We start from the raw sequence: 22,016 nt of genomic DNA on the forward strand, positions 1-22,016 counted from the left end.
GTAATTAAATATAATCAGCTCGACTTGCAATATGTGTTGAGCAGTGAATTCGACAGCACTTGTGGCAACACAGAAAAAGGTGCATGCAACTATTTCTGTTTAGGGGGCTTTCACTGATGCCTGGGGGCACATCCGAAAACGAAAGAAATGTGAAAACTGCATTGCTGGACTGTGCCATTAATAACCCCAAGAAATTGTGACAGCTGTTTGCATTGCCACAATATGTTGCCTCCAAAATCCTAGTGCAAAACTAACTCTTGGGTGGTTCTCAGTGCCCTGGAAACAGCAGTATCCCTCATTTACTGGCAGGAGAATTGTGAGATAAATGATAAGATGTGTCCACCTTTCTCAAATTGAAATAATATCAATAATTAGAGTTGATGAACTGTGGTTGACAAGAAAACATGTGCATTTGATTATGGCACAATCATTCATCTATGATGTTTCTTATTTTCTTTAAGATTATCTGTTAACATTCAACCCACAAAAAATAAGTAAGCATTAGACTAAGTAAGCACTAGGCTAAGCATGATGAAACTACAATACATAAATCCTTCAGTAAAAGTAAGAATATATTTCTGACTCCCTTGAATTTGAGTGGGATACCTACATAAATCCAAACAAGAAAACTATCTGTTCTTCATGGCACAAAGACACATAAATATAAAAGACAATTGTTTTGTAATGACACATAACCATTAATAGTACACACACATATAAAAAAATGTTCTTATATGCCTTTGCCAAAAATCTGATCAGAACATTATATATTTCAGTGGAAATTGTAACTGGTTATAGAACAATGTAAAGTAAAACACCAATAATATTTTCGAAAAAGGACACCTTTTAATCTGTTTTCAAGAAACAAATAACAATACAAGCAATGACATACACCTTGAAAAATGCATGTACCGGTCTAAACACCAGTTTGTCTTTTTTATACATTTTGCATCATCAAAGCCAAACAATCCTCGGACAATTGTTTCAGAAAAATATTTACATTTCATCACATAGGTAGTAAAGTTTGCATTTCATTTCGTCTTGCATATATTTAGCCTATAGCCAGGCAATATTTTTGTGTTTTTTTTTACAAAACTTACAAAATGTAATGCAATAACGAATTTACCTGAGAGGAAATTTGTTCTTAACATAATGTTTCTTTTCCCAAACTACCAAAAGGACTATACAGATGATTCTTAAAACACAGATACGGATGATTCTTAAAACACAGAAAATGAATAAAGTATCCTGTTGCAGATACTGACTTAACTATCACCTTTAAATTATACAAGTACCATTAACTTAGAAGGTTTACATTCATTGCTAGAAGGTTGTTTAATTTTGAACCATTTTGATTTAATACTGATTTCTGCAATACTAATTGCATTTCGTTTTGTACAATGAAGTTGTTAAAATGTGGAAGAATACATCCGCTTGTTACCCTGTCTCTAAAACATTGACCAGTATGAAGCCAATGACTGCAATGGGAACTTTCAGAATTTGCATTGCATTAACTAACCTTCATCGTCTGTGTGTCATTTCAAACATAATTTGATTCCTTTAGAATCGTTGAGGGAACAAGCTTAAACAGTAATGTGGGAGGCTCATTACCGTTGCTCATTTTGGCAAAAATTAGGTAATGTTAGATTACACTTGACTACAGCATTGAACATGCCTCAGCTGTTTCTTTGCATACATTTTGGCATATGGATCATCTGCATTCTGAAAATACTCATGACAGCTTTTTGTTAAATAAAACTAAATGGATCCAAAATAAACAGGCAGCTTTACTGGCTGCTGGAGGATGTGCCTTTCCTTGGAGATAGGGAAGAAATTATGTTCAGAGATGTGCTGTTATCTGACTCCATGGAGCTGTTCATCATCAGTCCACATTGGCTGCTGGAAGGGTTGATAGTCCTGTAAGGACGGAGTTAATAGGCAGAAATAAGTAAAGGAAAGTTTGGCAAATTGCCTCTGCAATCAAAACTTGTAAAAAATAGAAATATTTTGTAGACATTGCCATTTTTACTGTTTGCGATTATTTTTCTTCTTTAATTGGCAAAACATCTGAAACTTTGAAAAATGTTGAGGGCAGGATAATTTTACAAATGTGCACACAGATAAGGGGGGGATGTCAAGTCTATCAGTATCATACTGCCCCAATAATCCTATCTGACAGAATCATAAATCTCACATACAGATCATAAATTTACTCCTGCATAGTCTGACTTCTATTCAGCAAATTTAAGTGTGCCGCTTTTTGGGACTGCAGCTTTTCCCTTGGCCTGGCATTGCTAAGACAGACTAGTCAACAAAGATTTGTGAAAGCATTAGATCACATCAAAGCTTAGTGGTTTGTCACACAATGGCAAATAACCAGACAAATGTGGTTGGCTTCAAATAGAAATACAAAATCATTCAGTGAGGGGCAGGACCTATATTGTTCATTGAAAGCTTCATTTCTTGTTAATGACTGGAGTGCGTGAAATAAATAGTTAAATCACTTTCATTAGTATTTGATGGAAAAATTAAAATTAGCAGAAAAATTTTCATCCATATGCCTCAAGTGAAAAATCACTGAGTAGCACTAAGCCTTCTTACAAGTCACAGATTTGGTTGTGGATGAAAATCATTAAGCAGAGGTAAGAAGTATCTTTCTTTAAGTATTCACCCAAAGAGAAATCTTGCAATCCTGCATGTGAGAGGTGAGGTGATCTGAACCTTGCCCTTTCTGAAGAAGGTGATTTTAACTGTTCTGATGTGAACTAACAGGACTCAGAAATTAACTAATAGAGTTGAACGATTAATCTGATTTCTTTCTATACATATTGCTACAGATCAAACATGTCCCAAAGCTTGCGCTAAACTATTTGGCCATGTTATAAAACCATGCAGTTCCCTGAACAGTTGATTTCTTATCCTTGCTACTGTAAAGAATCAGGAGAACAAAAGATCACAGGATAAATACAGATGAGGGACGCCACTAGCCAAAGCATCTAGAAAAACCTATTGTCTGCCAATCACAATATCCAACTGTCTCTTAAATGATTCCAAGGCTCATGTCTTTACTCGCTCTATGCCTTACCAACCAAAACAGGACATAATGCACAAAGGGCTATGAGTCAGAGGGCTCTTTTGATGGAATATTTTCCTGTTCATTGCCCTATTCCTCTAATCTTTGGGGAACTGAAAGAACAGCACCTCATCTTCCGATTAGGCACTTAACAGTCTTCTGGGCTTAATATTGAATTCAACAACTTCAGATCATGAACTCTCTCCTCCATTTTGATATTCTTTTCCCAACACCCTCTCCCCAGGACCAGTCTGTAAGTTGTTCTTATATCTTGCTTTCAAGGAGCCAAGGCCCTTGTTCTGCTATTAGCACATTCTGAAATCTGACCTTTAGGTCACTTTTAACACCTTCCCTAGCTGTTAGCACCATTATTGCCATTCCCTTTGTCCTGTATCCATGACATTTTTGTCAAATCTCTCCTGAGCTTCCACCTATCCCTGACCTTCTATTTTGCTCCACTCCCTCTCTTCAACAGTCTAAAACCCATCACATTTCTGCCTCCCTTCAGCTCTGAGAGTCATACAGATGTGAAACATTAACTCTGTCTCGCAACAGATGCCACCATACCTGCTGAGTTTTTCCAGCATTTTCTGTTTTTATTTCAGATTTCCAGAATCCGCAGTATTTTCCTTTTACTTTGGTTAAAACCTTAATTGACTTAGCTGCTCAGACTGGAAGATGCACAAATCTTCAGTATGAATAGTAGATGCACTTGATTGATCATCTGATGGGGCACCTGACTCTGCCAAGTGCCAAGGCCCCTTTAAAATGCTGGTCATTACTGTGTTCCAGGTGTCTGCAGCTTCCGAGGCTGAACATCCCGCCCTCTAGCACTCTTTGGCGGGGTGATGGTCTGTAAGCCGCCTTTGCCACTAATTGGTGGCAATTAGCATATTACTGGGCACACGCCAACAGCAGACCCAGAAGTCGGAATGCCGCCGACTTTCAGGTGCAGACCCCGCCATCAGTGAGGGACCATGTTCTTCAGCCCATTATATGAAATTGAATCTGTACCTTTCCTGCTTACATATTTTTAATCTAGCTCATTTTGTAGGTCTGTGACTGCCTCATCAACTTCATACAGTCTGCAAATTTGAGTAGCTTGCAGTGGCTCTCTGAGTCAAAATCACTGCTATAAATTTGAAATGGTTACTCCCACCAAAAAATGATCAAAACAAACCCGAAGATCTTTTGCAGAACTCTGCGACAAGCCATCTGCCCACAGAAAAAAAAATTGGAATAATTTTCTTTTGCTTGTATTATTAGGATCTCAGAAATGCATCTTTTTGTTTATATGACCAAGAATTTCTGGCAGTAAGGATAACTTCTAATCAGGTATTCAGTACTTATGGTGCAGCATAGAAACAGGAAAGGTTTGCATGAGAGACTTACCCCTGAAGTTACGACTGTGGTCTGGCCAGGGGGTGAACCACTTTTCACTCTGGGTATCTCCTCCTGATTAGATGTAGAAGACGATGATGAAGATGGAGTCATTGTGACTGTATTACTTGTGCCTGCAAAATATTTTGTCAGCCAGTCAGTCATCTTGTTGATGATGGTATTCCATACTTATTTTCAAGATCCTTTCAACTAGTAATCTCAGACTCACTTGAAGTGCTCTTGGACTTGTTTAAATTCTTAGGTTTTCTTTTTCGAGTCTGGATTCCTTCTTTCTTCATTGCCAGAGGCCGTGGTACCTATTGGTATAAAAGGAAATATGTTCTTAAGCTGCAGCTAATTATGAAATAATATAATCAGCCATTTAAAACTAAAAGATTTTCATTTTAGCAGACTGTAAAATGTGCACTGTTTAAATGAATATATAGTCTATGTTACCAAAACAGTTACATTTCATGTTACGTATAATGAAATATTAACATTAATAAAAGCAAAATGCTGCAGATGCTGGAAATCTGAAACAAAAACAGAAAATGCTGGAAAAACTCAGCAGGCCTAGCAGCATCTGTGGAGAGACAAACAGAGTTAATGTTTCACGACTGTATGACCCTTCTTCAGAGCTGATATTAACTCTTTATTTTCCTTACACATAATAATAGAATCTAAAATACGGATGTACCCAATGGGAGCCAAATGAGTCAACATAAAAGATTTTCTTTTTCCCTTGATGCTTATTAGCATCTGAAGTATACGGTTATCAATTTCAAAATAAATCAATTTGTTTGTGCTTTTGACAAATGAGACACAATCATTATACATTTAACACGTTCGTGAGTGTACAGTAAAACTTTGATTCTATCTGAAGAAAGGTATTAAAAATTCTTCCAAGGCTTTCTTGGTGTCTGTATTGAATTGGTCTCCAGTGGAAGGAACAAGGTAACATACCCCATGAAGTTTCATGTAAAGCCCACAAGCATTGCAGACTGGCTCGCCTTCTGCATTCCGGCGCCACAATGTAGTGGTCGTTGTGTGACAGTTGGCACAAGCCAGGCCAATCCGCCTGGATGAAGACTGTAAGAGAATGACACAAATAAACAGGTCATTGTAATCATGATGCACAAATAACTGAAGGTCATTTTTAGCTATATTTGTTTATAATTAACATTATCACTTTGGACTTCCAAAATTGCTCAGAAAATAACTGGTGAAGCAAGACCAAAGCTTTGAAATATTTTCATGTTTAGACATTTTAAGTATCTCTATAGTAAGGAGGTGGGGTAATAATCAGATGTGTGCAAACCTTTTCTAAAGGTTATTCATACATTGTGCAACACTAACATGTGATACTACATGTGGAAATATTGTAAAAGTTTTTATTCTGCTCGTGAGATTGACTACAAACCATAGGCAAGTTACACAAAGGGTTTGTTTCCATTCCCTCCACTGGAATTACAATGTATCAAAACCTTCATAGTTTAGGACAATTGGGGTTATTATTAGTTTTTAAATTCGAATTTCACTTCAGTACAAGGCACCTTTGCCTTGTGTTCCAGATTACACTTAATTTCTATTGCTGTTAGATGATTAATCTCAGTCTTATTTTTCAGATCCAAAATTTGTTACAAGGGAGGTTTTCAGCACAATTATGGGTAATTACATTAATAAAGTGCACAGAGATTATGGAAAGGAAAGAAATTTTACATCTTGAATTATTATCAATAACTATTTTTGACCAGGTTTACTCAATTTCTATTGCAGAATTTTATTATTATGTTATAAAGTAGTATTGTTTTGGCATTGGAGTAGCATAGAGTACACAATCTAGCCAAACTATTTGTCACAATCAGGCTTTGGCTGCAGGTAAGAGGCTCCTTCCAACAGTCTCACCCCATTTTATTTTCACACTATGGTAAAACTTAACCAACAGGCATGCAAGCATGACGTACTTTAGAGTACAGTTTAAATAGCTCCTAAGTGGCTAAATAGGCCACATTTCCATTTTAATAGCCCAAAATTGCTGGAAAAATGATGGCTGATTCATGGCACATGGTGTTATCAGTGTCTAAAAAAAATACAGTATTTTTGGGGTGAGGTAAAGCTAAGCCATGAGTTTTTATTCGTCACAAATTGCCAAATGATTTCCACTACTTTCCCATTAACCTTGTCAAAACCCAAAAAATTACAATCTTGCCATAAGCCTCCCCATTAGGTATCATGAAATTGCTAGATTCACTCATTTGTTGGTGTCATCATCGTCCAAGAGAGTTGACTGCCAAGTATCTCCCACCTCTATCTGTCCTGTGCTGCCCTTACATATTCTACATTACCCAAAGGCAGTCTATTATATCCATCATCCATTTCTCCTCTGCTTCCCTCCCCTGGGATTTCCATCAATCTTCCTCTTTAATAGCTGTCTCTGTCTAATATCTGCCCTAATGATGTGACTGAAGTATTGTACCTTTCTCTCTTTGATGTTATGCGCTAACTTCCTCTTTTCTCCAGCCATTTCTAGCACTTCCTTATTAGTCTTTCCGTCCATGCAGGATATGTGGAACATCCTCCTATATGTCCACATCTCAAATAGGTTCAGTTTAAAAATCTTCTCCTTGTTGTCCATGTGTCTGAGGTATATAACAGATGACAAAATGTAGCACCTCAGCATTCTTTACTAAACAGATTCAGTTTCTTTAATATTAACACATCCTTCATTCTGACAAAGCTGGTCTTGGCTATCTCAATCCTCCTTCAGATCTCACAATCACATCTCCCATTGTCTGTGATAATCTGCCCTAAATATGTGAACCTATTCACATCTTCCAAGACTTGAAGGCTTACTTCAATTGTTGCTTCCAGCATTAAGTCTCTGGTTATCACCATTGCCCTGGTCTTCTTCACAGTCATTCTTAATCCATGTTCCTCACTCATTACTTTCACTTAAAACAATTTCCTGTAGTGCCTTTTCTGACTCTGCAATCAGTGCAATGTGTTCTGCCCACCTCAAATTGTTAACATTCAAACCACACACGTTGCAACCTGTTGGTCTTCTATGTCTCTGAGGATAGCTTCAGTGTACAGGTTGAACAGTTTTGGGGACATAACATATCTGTGGCACACTCCTCTTTTGATTGGGAAGCTAGATTTGGAAATATGAATGAATGTCACGGCAGATCTTTAGACCTGGTAATTCAGCACGTGGGACCCTGTTATGACATGATTTATGGCCCTTGCAGGCCCAGAAAGTGAATAATGAAACTTCCACGGGGCTGTTCCTATTTTTTAAATGTTCAATTTTAAATGTTTATCTTTCTGTCTCTTTTTAATCTCTTTTTCCGTCCCTCATCCTGTCTTTTTCTGTATCTGTATTCTGTATGCAACTCAAATTCACCCTATTTCCTTCTGCGTCATTCACTCAGTTTCTATCCCTATCCTTAAATTTCATTGGTTAAGGAGATAAATCATTACCCCCTCCAAACGTTCAGGATGTCCCAGATGCTGTTGGCTTTGCCCTGCCCTTATCAATTCGCATTTCCAGGAATTTGCAATAGAAAAAAACAATGGGTGTGATATTTTAAAAAAATCCAATTCACCTCACTTGTCCTGATACTGGCTGCTCCAGCTGGACCATCAACAGGACAGCTAACTGCTCGTGAAACTCTATCAAATGTTTAACAACAGTTTCCCTCTGATTTGAGGACGGTTTGAAGTTAGAGAGATGCCATGGTATGACCAAGAAAAACAACGTATGTTCATTTCAATCTGATTCTCGAGACTGTTTGGCAATAAGGCACGAGACCACCTCTGAGAGATGGACTCACATTTTGGACCTAAATGTAGTCAAGCGCAAAACCAAGTTGAAAAAGTACCCATGCTCCCCCCAATAAAACTATATACAGTTACACATCTTATCCAGCATCAAATCATTGCACGTGTGCGTGTGGAGTGGCTCCCTTTATCGCTGACCCCAATCTGAGGAATGGCCAGAGTGCACATTGAATGTAGCAAGACTGATATCGCACTTATTTCCCCTGATACTGCGCACCCTAATTGAGTTCTTGTAGCTGGTACTGCTTCTGGAGTACTGCTGTGAGACTGCAGCCTGTAGCAGAAGATTAGTACTGGCGCTGCAAAGTACCGCCATTGTTAAAAAAAAAGTCCGATTCACCGCTAATTAATTCTACAGTTTATGGTGTAGTAGAGGTGAAACAGCTTGAGGTGGAAGTAAAGAACATGCTGGTTATGTTATGCGTTATCAGATGAAGCAATGCAGCATGTACAGAATAAAAGCCTACAGGTACTGCTGAATCTTATTGTGTAATATTTTCAGCATAAAGAACATTTTTTAAAAATACATTTCAGCAATTTAAGCCATGTTGAATAGATGGTGTAAGCGTTTTATTCCTTTTAGTTAGTTCATGCTTTTTGGTGGCCTTTTTGGTTAACATTTCCAATTTATATAAATCTCCCCACCCAGTCGATTCCGTCTGATCGGGAAATATAAATCAATAAACGCAAGGGGCAGGTAACGGCTGCAGAGCATTAACGGTGGTTTCTGAAACTTCACAACATAATCTCAATGTGGCTATTATCCAATCTAATGAGAGGTTATATTAAAAAATTAGTGCCCAAGTGAACTAATTATCTCTCCCTTTAGCAGCTAGGAAGGCTGGGATAATTCATACATTTAGAGTTTGCAGTTGGAGTCCAAGCTACCTTTGATTTCGATTTGCTAGCTGGAGTCTATGGTAGGTTATTAAAGTGGAAGGAATTTCACTGCCACACCTTCGTTCCTCTAGCCTCCACCCCTCTCCCCCACTTCTGAATTGCGTCACCTCAACAGCATCGTTAACTGGAAAATCTATCGGGATGGGGTGGAAGTTCAAAGTTTACTTCTGAAGAATGGGGTGGGTCGACGGTTAATTGTACATAAAGTTTCAACATTTTAAATTGTCTTACATTTTATAATTGTCGACATATTGCCCTTTAGATCCAGACTGTGATATATCCTACAAGGCAGTTTACCACCACCTTCTCAAGGGCAACTAGGGATGGGCAATAAATGCTGGCCCAGCCAGCGAAGCCCACATCCCATGAACGAATTTAAAAAAATATATATATTTTAAATGTTGCGGTAGTGTATTGGAGCAGTGTTTCTCTGGGGTCTCAATACAAACTCTAACCCTCATTGTGGAAAGTGACGGCTACCCATTCACTTCCTGGGCAAAAAATAAGGTTGAAATTTACAGTTGCGGTTGTACCTTAGTCTCTGACTTCAATCCTCTTTTTGTGTGTCTGAACAGAGGCTGTCATTCCTTATTAATTCAGACACAATAGTATTCCCTGTCGCCTTATCTCAACCCCACCGTGTCCATTTGTCTCATTAAATTAAGTGGTTGGAGTTACTAATAGCCCTCCCCCAGATTTAAAAGACTTTAAAGTTGCTTTTATTTTAACATATTTCAAAAGAGCAGGTCATTCGCGGAGGAGGAGGAGGAGGAGAGGGAGGGGGGGACACCAAAAAAAACTAATTAACACTCTTTAAAGGGTTTCTCGCTATTAACAAGGTAGAATAGATGCAGTAAAGGTGATGATCGGATCAAACCTTGACGGCTTGTTTCTACTTGCCGGATCCACCGTCTGCGTGTTGATTTATTTAACACCATAGGGGTGCAATAGGCCGCGCACGAATGCTAATTTTAGTCACATTGTGGCAGACGCATTTAAACCATCAGCAGCAGAACTGGTTCGGGATTCTTTGCAAATCGCATCTTTCTTTCTACCTTGGTCCTTCCTGGTTACAGCATAATAGAAATTAATTCGAGATCACAGCACAAGTAAAAAAGATTATTGTTTTCCAATTATTGCAGCTTGGTTGGGCCTAGGTAATTAAAGGGGAGCGCAGTGAAATGCAAAATTTGACTTGCCTCGCTTCATCTAGAATTAGGAGAACTCAAGAGAGGAGGACCTACTCACTATTCTGTTCTAATAGGAGTAGATACAGACAGGCCTGTTGTGTATTACACGCAAGCATCGCTTCTATTGTAGATTTGCAGTTTTCCCTAAGGGAATAATGTAACATATCTAAAGCATTCCTTCCGTGTTGCGTCTTTTGTGAACAAGCTGAAATTTTAGAAAACATCAGCAGGGGGAAAGAACAGGCAAATCATAGAAAGCATTAATCGGATTTGATATATTTCAGTTTGTTTATTATTAATAAACCGTGTTTTAATATGAACATTGACTCCATGAATACTGGGGATTTAAACGACACATTCATGGAAAACCCCGTGTTCAATGGGAGGTCCTAATTGATAAATAAACGTCAAGGTTGAGAGTAATACAGTAATAATTGTAGATGCTGCACTTCACAATCACAGCGAGGTGCTTTAAATAACCATTAGACAGTAAAGTGTGCCTTTCGACTACAAATCCCAAAGGCAAGATGCTACTTCTTTTCTGATTAAGTTATTTAAGCCTTGCTCCATACTCTTTGGAGGTATTGCTACTTTATAGAGTCAGGTTATCTTGCACACTTATCAGTAGTACCTGCTGTATCTGGATTGCACTGACAGGGTTACATAAATCGCTTACCATTCTCTTCTGAGGTTTGATAAGGGGTCGGCTCAGTCCGTTCATCTTATGGTACAAACCGCAAGCGTTGCACAAGTAATGACCGGTGCCATCACGCCGCCACAGGGGAGTGGACATGGAGCCACAGTTGACGCACTCCCGGGCTTCGGACAGCTCGTCCAACAGTTCTGTCAGCCACACAGGCAAATATGAATAGATCCAAGTTATTGAAAGAATTAACCATACAGAAATATTGTACCAAATGTTGTACATATAATAAGGCTCTACTGAATCAATATCCATGTCCTCATTGTTCACTAGATCTTGTAAAGGTTTTCCAATGAACTGTATAAGGTTATTACCATAATCAGGTAGAGAGATTAGGTCATGTGCCATTTTCCTATTTCTTATTATGTTACTGCACCCATTTTGTACAAGTTTTACATTTTATTAATGCAAACCACCTAAGGAAATGCATTTTCATGGTTTATATTTGCTCTCCGTTTAAAGGGAAGATAATGTAAAATTCTTGAGTTTCAATACATGTTTCGTTTTCAGTGCCTTTGTTCCAATTGCCTCAGTGCATCAGGATCCTCACAAGAAATTAGAGAAATTTCAGATATTTTGCTGCAAGAGATTACCAGGTTGCTGAAGAGTAGAGGATGGGGTTAACGGATTACCCAAAAAGAGGAGCCTTGTTTAGAATAACAAAAATAATCTTGTTCTAGGGTTAATGTTATGTTCATTTACAAACACGTAATAGACGGTGAACGCATTCGCCTGAAATTCCTCACTCTCCTGTTTTATTGGCAGTGACAAGGCCTTAAAATGAATGGATTCATTTTCTCCAGTAAAATTCCGGGAGGAATTTCAGAGGAACCCACTGGAAGTACCCAATAGCATAATTGCAGGGAGATTTATATCTTAGATTTTCCCAATGAATGCCAATGTTTACTCAAAAAGACGGCTCGGGCAGTTTTAAACGGAGGCCTCCCACCTGGCTGGATTTATACCACACCTTACTGCGAAGCCAGAACACTTTCAGACGGCATTTTGGCGGTGATCTCTTAACTCATACTCTGGTTAGCTGGATCCGCAGTTATGCAGCTATTTTTGCCGCCCTGCACACTCAAAGAAAACGCTGAACACCTAAGTGAGATAGTCCCAGGCCAGGACTTGTTGGTCAGTGAAGGAGCGGCTCACCCGGCGATAACCAGCCCAGAAATCCTTCCACTCCCTCCCCACTCAAAAAACGAGCAGCTCTCAAAATGTAGGCATGTTTAATACAAATAACTCCAAATCGATTAATGTTACGTGTTTTCTCAATCTCTTGGCTCATGCCGTTGTTTATTGTCCTCTTGCTTATCCGAATTATTTTTAAACAAATGGGACAGTTTCTTGTTATTTTAGTGAGCACTCATAATTCGTTATTCATATGTTCTTCCGGCATTACCTCGTGATTTGTAGTGAGAAGCAGTAGCTCAATTCTAACTAAAAACTTATTTTATGTTAATCACTGAAGCGAGCTGTAAACTATTTCTGATATTTCTCTAAGGGCGTTTTGCCAAGCTACTGCGAAACTTTCAAAAGTTGGACAAAACCTCCGGTCCCCAAAGAAGGTGATAGTGTTTATCCTTTTTTTGGTAATTCTACAATTAATTTCATTCTTGTTTAAGTATTTTCTGAAGTATTTTAAAATCTAGTGCCAAAATTGTATTCCAAGAGAACGTTTTGCTTATTTTTAACTTTTCGTCTGTAGGCAATTTTTAAAATTTGAAAAAGAGTCAAGACACCTTCGAAACGTATATTTGTACAAATAAATAGGGACGAATAATAATAAAGCTCTGTGGTGTACTGTACATCTATATCGTTAGACAACTACTGGAAATGCAAGATATTGCGGATGCTGAAATTCTGAATTAAAATTATCCCCAAACCCCGCCCCCCACCCCACCCATCCACACCTTTCTCCTCCCCTCCGCGGGTGCTGCCTGCCTGCTGAGTGTTTGCAGCATTTTCTGTTATTATTTCATAGACCACTACTCGGATACATCAGAGAGAGGACTAGACACCGCGGAGAGTTCATTTAAAATACAAACTTATAGCGTAACCACTTTGTTCAGTAGCAGAGCAGTGCTCGCACTTGTGGGGTTCCTAATATATTTTCAAGTCTTTTGAGTGGACAGGGATTGGCACATTTCCAGAAATTAGTTTCACTTTTTTTCCTCCTTGTATATACGGTGCAAATAAATGGATTCGGACATGAACCGATAACCCGAATCTTCCCTTCGCAGATGCTGGCTAGTCTGACCTTGATTTCGTACATTTGCTGTTTCTGCTGCCAATGTAAGAGATTTGTAATCCATCAGGAGATCAGTGTTTTAGGTGCCAAATGAAAAATGCAGTCGTTCTGTATGAAATGAAATAAACACTAGCGTCACCCCCTTCATTCCGCACCCGGCTGGGAAGTCACATACAGGCCACCACTTGGCTGTTTGATTTCAAATGAACGAACACGCGTTTTCCGCTCTTTTCCCTGTCCCCATAGAAGTGCATGACCCTACAGCCTCGGGTTATAAATCAATAGCGCTATAATGCCATCAAATTAGACGGCTGGGCCTTCCTCCAATTGTCCTGGTTAATAACGATGATGAATGCAACACAGAATCCTCTTGGGATTCATAAACGAAGTAACCCCCCTTTTTAAAAAAAAACAAGTGTTATCTAAAGACACTGTGCCACTTAAATCACTTGCTTAGTTTCCGTGCATTTCAAAATTGTAAGATATTTAGACAGCGCACCTCTTTTTTACCTCCTTCAAAATCTTTTTTAACTTTTTCCTCTTGAAACTGACCAACCGAAACACGGAGAGGAGTCACGCTTTGGAAAGGGAGCGCTTCAAAAAAATTGGGAAGATGTACATGTAACCTACCGCACGTAAATGCATGAGACCATTGTCTCCCAGATTGATTACTGCAGCAATAAACAGCGAGGAGAGAATTAACCTCGTCTTATATTTTTCACAGCAGTCGCTACATAATCGCTGTCAGCAAACAAGCTGCCATGTTCCCACAGCGGGTTATTTAAAAGTTAATTGATTTAGCACCGTCGTTCCTCTATTTACCCTGTCATTGTAACGAATGAAGAGATGCGACCATGAAAATGGGTCTGCCAAGTGAGCTAACGCTTTCACGCAGACAAACGCTGCGAGTTGATAGTGAGACCCTGCAGGCTGTGTGTGACACAATGGTGAAGATTATTACAATTAAAACCCACAAGCTCCTAAAAGCAAAAGGTAAAATACTGCGGATGCTGGTAATCTGAAATAAACACAAAGTGCTGGAAATGCACAGCGGGGCTAGGCAGCAGCAACCTGTCACACTGCACAGCAACAACATATTATTCCAATCTAATGATAAAATCTTAACAACTCATTATTCGTTTAATGTTCAAAGACCGACAAGAAAACCGGAAGCCTGTCACAAGTGTTGTAATAGTGATTTTAGACACCAGCTAGTGGCGTTTGACCTTTTAACAGGATTTATATTCCAGAGGCAAAATATGTCTGGTAAACGCACATTTTGCATCTCATTTTGTAGAAAAGTTTGAATTGGTTGCAGTTTCATCGATTTAAAAACGAAACTGGCTCCAGCAAGTCAGAATTCTACAAAACCCGGGGAGAAAGAGTTTTCGATTTCGCTAAAGGGAATATGCCAGAGAGACATTAACAAAGCCACATTTCGGGATCTCTACACACAGACTCGCAGCTCCCAGCTGAAAATTCACCGTCATTCCAAATTGTTCCGAATATGTATCCAACAATGGTGCTCATGATTAGTTTATTTAGAATTGGAGTCAATTAGGCCCACCTTATGCATCCCTCACTTAAAACTTCATCCTGTGGCTGCAGTTTTGGAGAGAATTTTGCTGGTGGACCATTTTATGCTCCCATGTTTAAAAAGCAGGAGCGAATATGGTGTTCAGAGCTTTCTGCCCCAAAACATGCTCCTTGATCTACAATGTCAACTTGTCAAACGTTATCCCTGCGGGATTCTGTTTAGAAACCATGCAACCATACAACGTGGTATGCTGTTAAACTAGCCAGACCTATCCCGGGATGTTACGACCAACAACGTACTTTCAGCTTCCGAAATGATCCGTCCTTTTTGTTAACTTAGCTGGCGTGGCCAGTCATAGATTATACTGGGTTTTTCCAGAAATAACATTTGTTTAAATAGTAAGTGTGAACTGTAAAATTAATGGTAACCGGGAACTTCTGAGCGTAAGCTATCAGCCTGATTAGTGTTTAATCAAACATTTTAAATTGTGAACTGTTTGAACGAAGTAAAGGTTGGTATTTATTTTGCTTGATTCGGATTCAGCTGAGAGTCCGAAGTGTGTCCCGGACAGATCTTTGACCTAGATATATCTAGCTTCAGATGGTTCTCCCCTGTGACTTTGTGCTAAGAGAAGGGGACTGTGACCAAAGATATCAATAGAATCAGAAAGGGTTCTAAACAATAATCTTTACAGTGGACGCAGCGCAGTTCCAATATACAGAGATCACTTGGAAATGCCCTGCAGAATATTCACTGCGGAATATCAAAGGAACAATATCTATTCGATCTACAAAAGCTCGAGACCTTTACAAAGGTCTAAACCTATCACTTCGGAGTCCTCAGTTGGCCACTGCGATTGATGTTAAAGATCTGTCTTTATCGCAAACCATGATGTCACTGCCTTCTAAAAATCATGTTATCCTTTAAAATCTGGTCAGACAAGGTAAAGATAACTCATGTCACTAATATGGGCCTGTGGAAGAAATTGAACTTTACTCTCGGATTTGCGATTACACCGAAGCGAAGTTTTAGAGTCCGTATAACCCAAATTTCCGCTAAATTTGGTATAGGTGTGTGTGTGGGGGGGGGGGGGGGGGGGGGGGGAGGCGGGGTGAAATTACAAGCGTTAACCCTTTGAATCCCTCAGGATGTCATTCCTCTGGCCTAGGAGGCCGATAGCACAATGTCAGGAATGTGTAATTGACCGCTCGCCGCAGGAATATGACATCATTTAGTTCTCCCCATTTTTATTTGTAGACAATTCTATTTTATGGAGAATTCTTTACATTTTGGTCCTGCAACTTGTTCACCGAAACCTTACTGAGCGCAAAGACTAATTGATTTTTGAATTCAGATCGGTGGATTCCTGATTTTAAAATTACTTAATCTTAAAGTCTAAAAAAATCATAATGAGCCCAATCAAAAAGACCTTAAAAACTGGTGCACCATTCAAAACAGAAACGTGCCTTTCGGCCACGGGAGCGTCCTAATTATTTCAATAATTTGCTTCCAGACGGCATTATTCCTCTCCACATCTTCCTACCTACACCTTCCCTCGGCTTTTTTTGTTTACCGAACAAAATATGTTTGGAGGGAAAAGGTTACACACGCTCAAGAGGGCCGTTGCATCAGGTCAATTTTTAATGTGAAGGGTTCAGGAAAAGGATATTACTACTTTTAAGAAGTAATCCTCCGAACCAAAAAGGCCTTTGCACCTTGGAAGAAATTGTGAATTCAAATAAATTATCACATTAAAATTACACTACTCCAGGGGCAATAATGCAGGCGAAAGATGAGGCGAATGTTGTTATCTGGCGTAAATCAAAGTTCCTATGTTTATTTATCTTTATATACTGGCTGCTATCTTTGGCAAATGGGGTGGAATCTTTATTCGTTTTATCATAATGTCCTAGCTATGTTACTAATAAATATAAGGACAATTTTAGAACTATTCCCGATAAATTAGCATTTGCTTTAAGATTTCCGAAATTCAATGTCGCTTACATATTTGTGATTTTGTGTATCCCGAGAATTCATTTTCCTAATTAAATCTCGTTGCTTCCCATTGTCAAAAGTGGGTCGATCTTCCGGGAATATGACCGATAAAACCGCCCCCCCCCCCCCCCCACCCTTTGGAATTTCATTTAGCGGGACTACGCGGTGCTAACTGCACTTTTCACAATTTGGCATATTAAAACGGGGGGATCTGCAGGCCCAACTTATTTTGAGTTTGGGATCCCACACGATCATGCAAAGAGATTAAAAGCTTTTAAGAGTCCCCAAAGTTAACAAGCAGAGTTGCAACATCATTTCCGAATTATTTTGCTTCGACGTGTGTCAACAACTGTTTCAGATACAATCTACTTCACTCCATGTAAGCGCCTGTTGTGTTTTCGGGCCTTCGGCATAGGCATGTTTCCAAAATCGTTTAATAAAAGACACTGCAATTTAATTTAGTATTAATTCTAGAATATTATACGCTAACAGTGATTGAAGACAGTTGCTGCACAGGCATTTCAGTGGTTACCTGAGGCAAGAATAAAAATCTAAAGTGCTGATGGTTATTCTTTCCTTTCGGTTTCCAAAATATGCAACTTTTTTTTAGCGTTCGCAAACCGTTACAATTTTATATGGTGTTACATGCCTTCATTACTTAAGCGTTTAACCACCGAAATGCACTGCAGTTAAAACAACGATAAACTTCCGTCACCAATATGAAAGTTGGGAGACAGAAAACGTCAATGTGAGTTTATCAGAGTGGAAACAATCCTGCTAGATACAATAAGGCGGTGCGTGGTGTGTTTGGGTAACACAAATTGACAGTATCTTGTTGTTTGGCATGCGGTTTCCAATTTCAATTTAATGTACTGACTCGGCTGTTGTAAGTTTCTTAGTCGTTAAGTTATACATTTACCAGTTGCGTATTTCAATGTTCTCGAATGTCTGTGGATATGTGAATTAGAAAACGTTTTACCTTCCACATTTTCCTTGAATATACTTATATGCTCGAATTTTGGCACATTTAACAACTTATAACTGCTTTGTACAGGTAACGGTTTATGTTATTAGATGCTAATAAATTCACTCACTGCACGAATAAGTGAACTGATCTTTCATTCTAAAGTTCTGATTATTTCCGTTATATAATTGTTTTTTTTTTTCTTGATTTTGGTTTCCACGTTTATAACCCGGTTTACTGTTGGTTAAATGATATTGTTGCCCAAGAACATTGGCTAATATACACTGACATACTGTGAAACACCTGAGTTCTACCGTTTCTACTAGAATGGAGCGAGTGTTAAAATAATAATAAAAAGAAAGGCTTTAGTTTATAATGTCGTGCATTGCTATTAAACACGGGTAGAAATTCCAGACAAACCCGGGGATTTATTGAGAGACCTGGTATTCGCACGAGGGTCAGGCAAATGCAACACCCCAAACTGTAAAGTTCTCAAGATTTTTGAAGTCACGGCGCATGAAAGCAATTTCAGGCTGTAAACAGGTCCACGAGAGTGGATCCAAAATGCATTAAGGATTGGCGGCTACAATAGAAAAGTAACAACACGGCTCCTCTGCAAACACTATGAGAATTCACTTACCTCCATTGGGTCCCCGGACAGGTAGAGCTGTGGGTCTGCTCTGCAAGCTGTGCAGCATTGAGTTTTCAAAAGATCCTGTTGCTGTCCAGGCCGAAGTCAACTGTGGCCCAACGTAAGAAGTGTAAGGGCTGGGGTAAGATCCATTAAGAGGCCTGGTCAGAGGACTAGTGTATTGATCTCTGCCATTCATATTCAGACTGTTACTGTAGCCGGAATCTCGGGCAGCTCCATTTGAAATTGGTGGGCTCGGGGAGAAGGAGAATCTGCTGGAAACCATATGGTGAGGGCTGCTGGAGCTGTAGGTTGAGCTTTCTGTGGCCGGCTGAGTCCAGGCCGAATGGTTAGTAACGGGGTGACTCTGTTGGCTCGATCCGCTGCCCTGGAGATAAGGGATGGTCTGGATCATGGAGCTGACCCTGGTGGTAGGTACATAGACGGGAGAACTTGTACTGGAGTGCATGAAGTTGTTAGGAACATCATGAGGGTAGGTACTAGGACCCTGGGCAGCTGCCACAGGCAAGCTTTGGTACATTTCAATAGATGGATGTGTCACAAATTCCCTCTTTATTCCCCTGGAAAGGAACAGTTTGCCTGTTTGATCCAGATCCGTTATAAAGGTTGCAAGCTCTTCCGAGCTGTGGCTAAAGGGGACGTAGGCGTCTACTGACCTCCCCTGCACAGGGTGATTCCTATTAGTGTCCAGGTTGGTAACCGTGGGACCCGCTAGTCTCAAGCTTTCTTCTGATCCCGAGCTTCCCTCTCCTCCACTGTGGTGTCGACCAACAAACTTTAGGTAAGGCTGCTCAGCCGGTGAGCTCAGCCCGTTTGACGTTAGGTGCTTTGCCACGTTTGACCAGTCGGGTTCATTCAGGTCCATCCAGGTTCTCAGGAATCCAACCACTAAAATGGGGTCCTGGAGATCAGCCCGAAAGAAATACAGTGAGTGTAAAGAAACAATAACAGTGAGGGGGGCGGGGGGAGAGAAAATCACACACACAGCAAGACAGTCATTCTCCAGTTAGTTAATTAAATTAACTCAAGTCTTCTATTATCATGCTGTCGCCCACCAGACAAAAAGAACAATGGTATCAGGCACTTAAATATCTTCCAAAAACAAACGTGCCAGCAATTTAGCCTGTCTGTTCTTTTTCAACACAATTTAATTTGATAAAATGGTTAGGGTTGAAGAATCATTGACCTTTGATTTCTAAAATCTATTGAAAGTACCTCCCGTGTCTCCTGTGAGAGACTGCTTTATGCATTTACGTCGAATGATGACACCTAAAGATCCCAAAACTTCACTTTAAACTACTTCTCAATGGCGCTAATTTTCTCCAAAATGAAGTGATTATGACCATGACCTAATTACGAAGGGCCTTTTTAAATTAAACTCGACATGAAGAGGTCACTGGTATTCAAAGAAGGAAAGGAAGGAACAATTGGAACAAGAAACTGGTTATTACAAAGTGAAAAGGTCCAGTTTAAGATCAAAAATTACAAATTATTATCTTGGTTATCACGCGGTTTTGAATCAAGGCTGCTGTAAAGCGGCTTTAAGAAGGGCAGAAGTTGATGGCCTATATTCCTGAGCACGAAATGCTTTTCAATAAACATCCAGGAAACCAGACAGTCCCATTTTACGTGTTATGTTTGGCTCCGACTGTATTGATTCTCCGAAGCAGCGTGGGACTCTGCATTTATTAACTTTACATTCGATATCTAATACCATCACTTAGTTCTTTAACAAATTGTAGCGTGGCCGTTAAAAAGCCGACGGGCCGTGATTTCGTTATAAACTGGAAAAAAATCAATCCCATATTGTTAATAGGAGGTTAAACGGCTTCAACACCAAACAGTGGAAATCTTTATGAGATTAAGGGAAAAGAGAGAACGTACCGAGTAGCGACCTAGTTCAGCACAGACTTTTCTAGTCATCCTTGTATGTTTTACCCACCTGGTTTACATACATTGATTTTTACGCGATCCCAATCTAAACCATCGCAAACTCTGCCTTTAAATGTTAGCTTTAAACAATCATTCGCACTCCTTCTTAACCGAGTCCACAAGGCGAGCGAGTGACGAAACATTCTGCGACCTGGTTTCTGGCAGTAACCCCGTTGCTCCCGACACAGTGTTATTTAAATATATAAATTTATAAAGTGATATTAAGGTAGGCAACGACATTAAAACGATTTGACCTGTCCTTACAAGTCCCTGTTAACAACCAGGGACATCGACGGAACTGATCGAGTCCGAATCGGCAACTTGCAAACGCGAAAGTAATGAGTTCGCTATAGTAGCGAAAGCGCTGAGGTTTCTAAAGATAAGTTCGTCAGAAATTACAGAAACCACACATCGATAGAGATAGGCCCAAAACGAACAGTAAGTAATATGTCTTAGTTACGCCAGACTAGAGTAAGATAACTCCGAGATAAGAACTATAACAGATAAGAACTAAACGCACGATAAATAACCACAAAAACATCCAAGTACTATCACAGCCGTCATTCTACACTTGAACCAGACCGTACAACATTTGAAAAGAGTGTGCAAAGAAAGGTGCCGACCTAATGGTGGGTTGCCATCGGTTAGGTGTTTGCAGAAGTCCAGTGTGTCTTAAGACCAGTGTGTCTAGGTTCTGGGTGGTAGAGTGCGTGTCTCTGCTCTCTGCTGGGCTATTTGAGAGGAGGCAGCGCCTTGAGCACAATTCACTGGTAAACTGGGGATCCTGATTGGATTCACACAGTGCTGACTAAACACAGACTCTGCAGCGCCTCCACAGCGGAGCGAGCTCTAACATACACCATGACCCGGGCAAAAACTGACCCACAAGAGAGACTCTGAAGTTCTCGACACGTCTCGTTTCTATCTCCAGTGCCACAGATAGGTAGAGACGGGAAGGCTGAAGGAATCAGAGACAGGGTGCCAGATAGAAAGAGATAAAAAAAAAGAATGTGAAAATGATTGAGTGGAGAAAAAGGACAGGCGAATCTTTGAACTCCTCTTTTAAACGCGCTAACTAAAAGTAACATATCAGAGACTGCCTTCGGGCGAAGAATGTGACCAACATAAAAGTCATGCACTTTTAATAATTAATCGTGTGTTTAACAAAACGATGTACTATAGAGATTTGTTTCAGGGGAGCCAATGTTGCCAGCGCTGGTAAACACTCATTGCACCTGCCCCACTCTGTCGACATCAGCAGTTATTTTTTAGGCCCTAACAACATGGGATCAATACATTTCAAGGTATATATTATGCAACATTACCTGGGCATTAACCTGTCGCTAGTTTGCTCTCTATAGCTTTGCTTCCATGATCTTGTGAAGGATGAAGCGGCCCCGCCGCCCGGAGAGGGAAAAGTGATGCCCGCTTAAAATAACTTGGCTGCCCTGAGGTCAGGTGTGCAGTTCAGCATTCAGATTTCTATCATCAATCTTCGCCAGTCCGGGTTTCATAGATACCTCGAGCTGGACTGGCTGCACGTCAATCTGCAAATTCGGAGTTAAATAAAAACACCCTGGGGGAAAACACAAATAC

The 22,016-nt window shown here is 39.8% G+C and overlaps 1 protein-coding gene across 3 annotated transcripts; it reads right to left on the reverse strand.

Moving 5' to 3' along the window:
- Positions 1 to 826: 826 nt before the first annotated feature.
- gata6 (GATA binding protein 6) lies at positions 827 to 21,977 on the reverse strand. 3 transcript variants are annotated; one of them, XM_041190292.1, is made up of 7 exons: positions 21,746 to 21,977; positions 18,477 to 19,389; positions 11,060 to 11,226; positions 5,417 to 5,542; positions 4,683 to 4,770; positions 4,466 to 4,587; positions 827 to 1,917 (listed from the first exon to the last, which is right to left on the reverse strand). In XM_041190292.1, the coding sequence occupies exons 2-7, from the start codon at positions 19,351 to 19,353 to the stop codon at positions 1,855 to 1,857; spliced, it is 1,443 nt and encodes a 480-aa protein (XP_041046226.1). In that variant the 5' UTR covers positions 19,354 to 19,389; positions 21,746 to 21,977; the 3' UTR covers positions 827 to 1,854. The 3 variants fall into 3 exon arrangements, with proteins under 3 accessions (XP_041046226.1, XP_041046225.1, XP_041046224.1); XM_041190291.1 differs by lacking the exon at positions 21,746 to 21,977 and adding an exon at positions 21,044 to 21,268; XM_041190290.1 differs by lacking the exon at positions 21,746 to 21,977 and adding an exon at positions 20,431 to 20,926.
- Positions 21,978 to 22,016: the final 39 nt, after the last annotated feature.

Source organism: Carcharodon carcharias, chromosome 6, assembly GCF_017639515.1.
Source record: "Carcharodon carcharias isolate sCarCar2 chromosome 6, sCarCar2.pri, whole genome shotgun sequence".
Lineage (NCBI taxonomy): Eukaryota > Metazoa > Chordata > Chondrichthyes > Lamniformes > Lamnidae > Carcharodon > Carcharodon carcharias.

Coding starts and splice junctions, on each gene's coding strand:
- gata6 (XM_041190290.1), bottom strand. Junction 4,588..4,682: donor CAAGTCCAAGAGCACTTCAA/GTGAGTCTGAGA, acceptor AATATTTTGCAG/GCACAAGTAATACAGTCACA. Junction 1,918..4,465: donor CCACAGTCGTAACTTCAGGG/GTAAGTCTCTCA, acceptor CCGTCCTTACAG/GACTATCAACCCTTCCAGCA.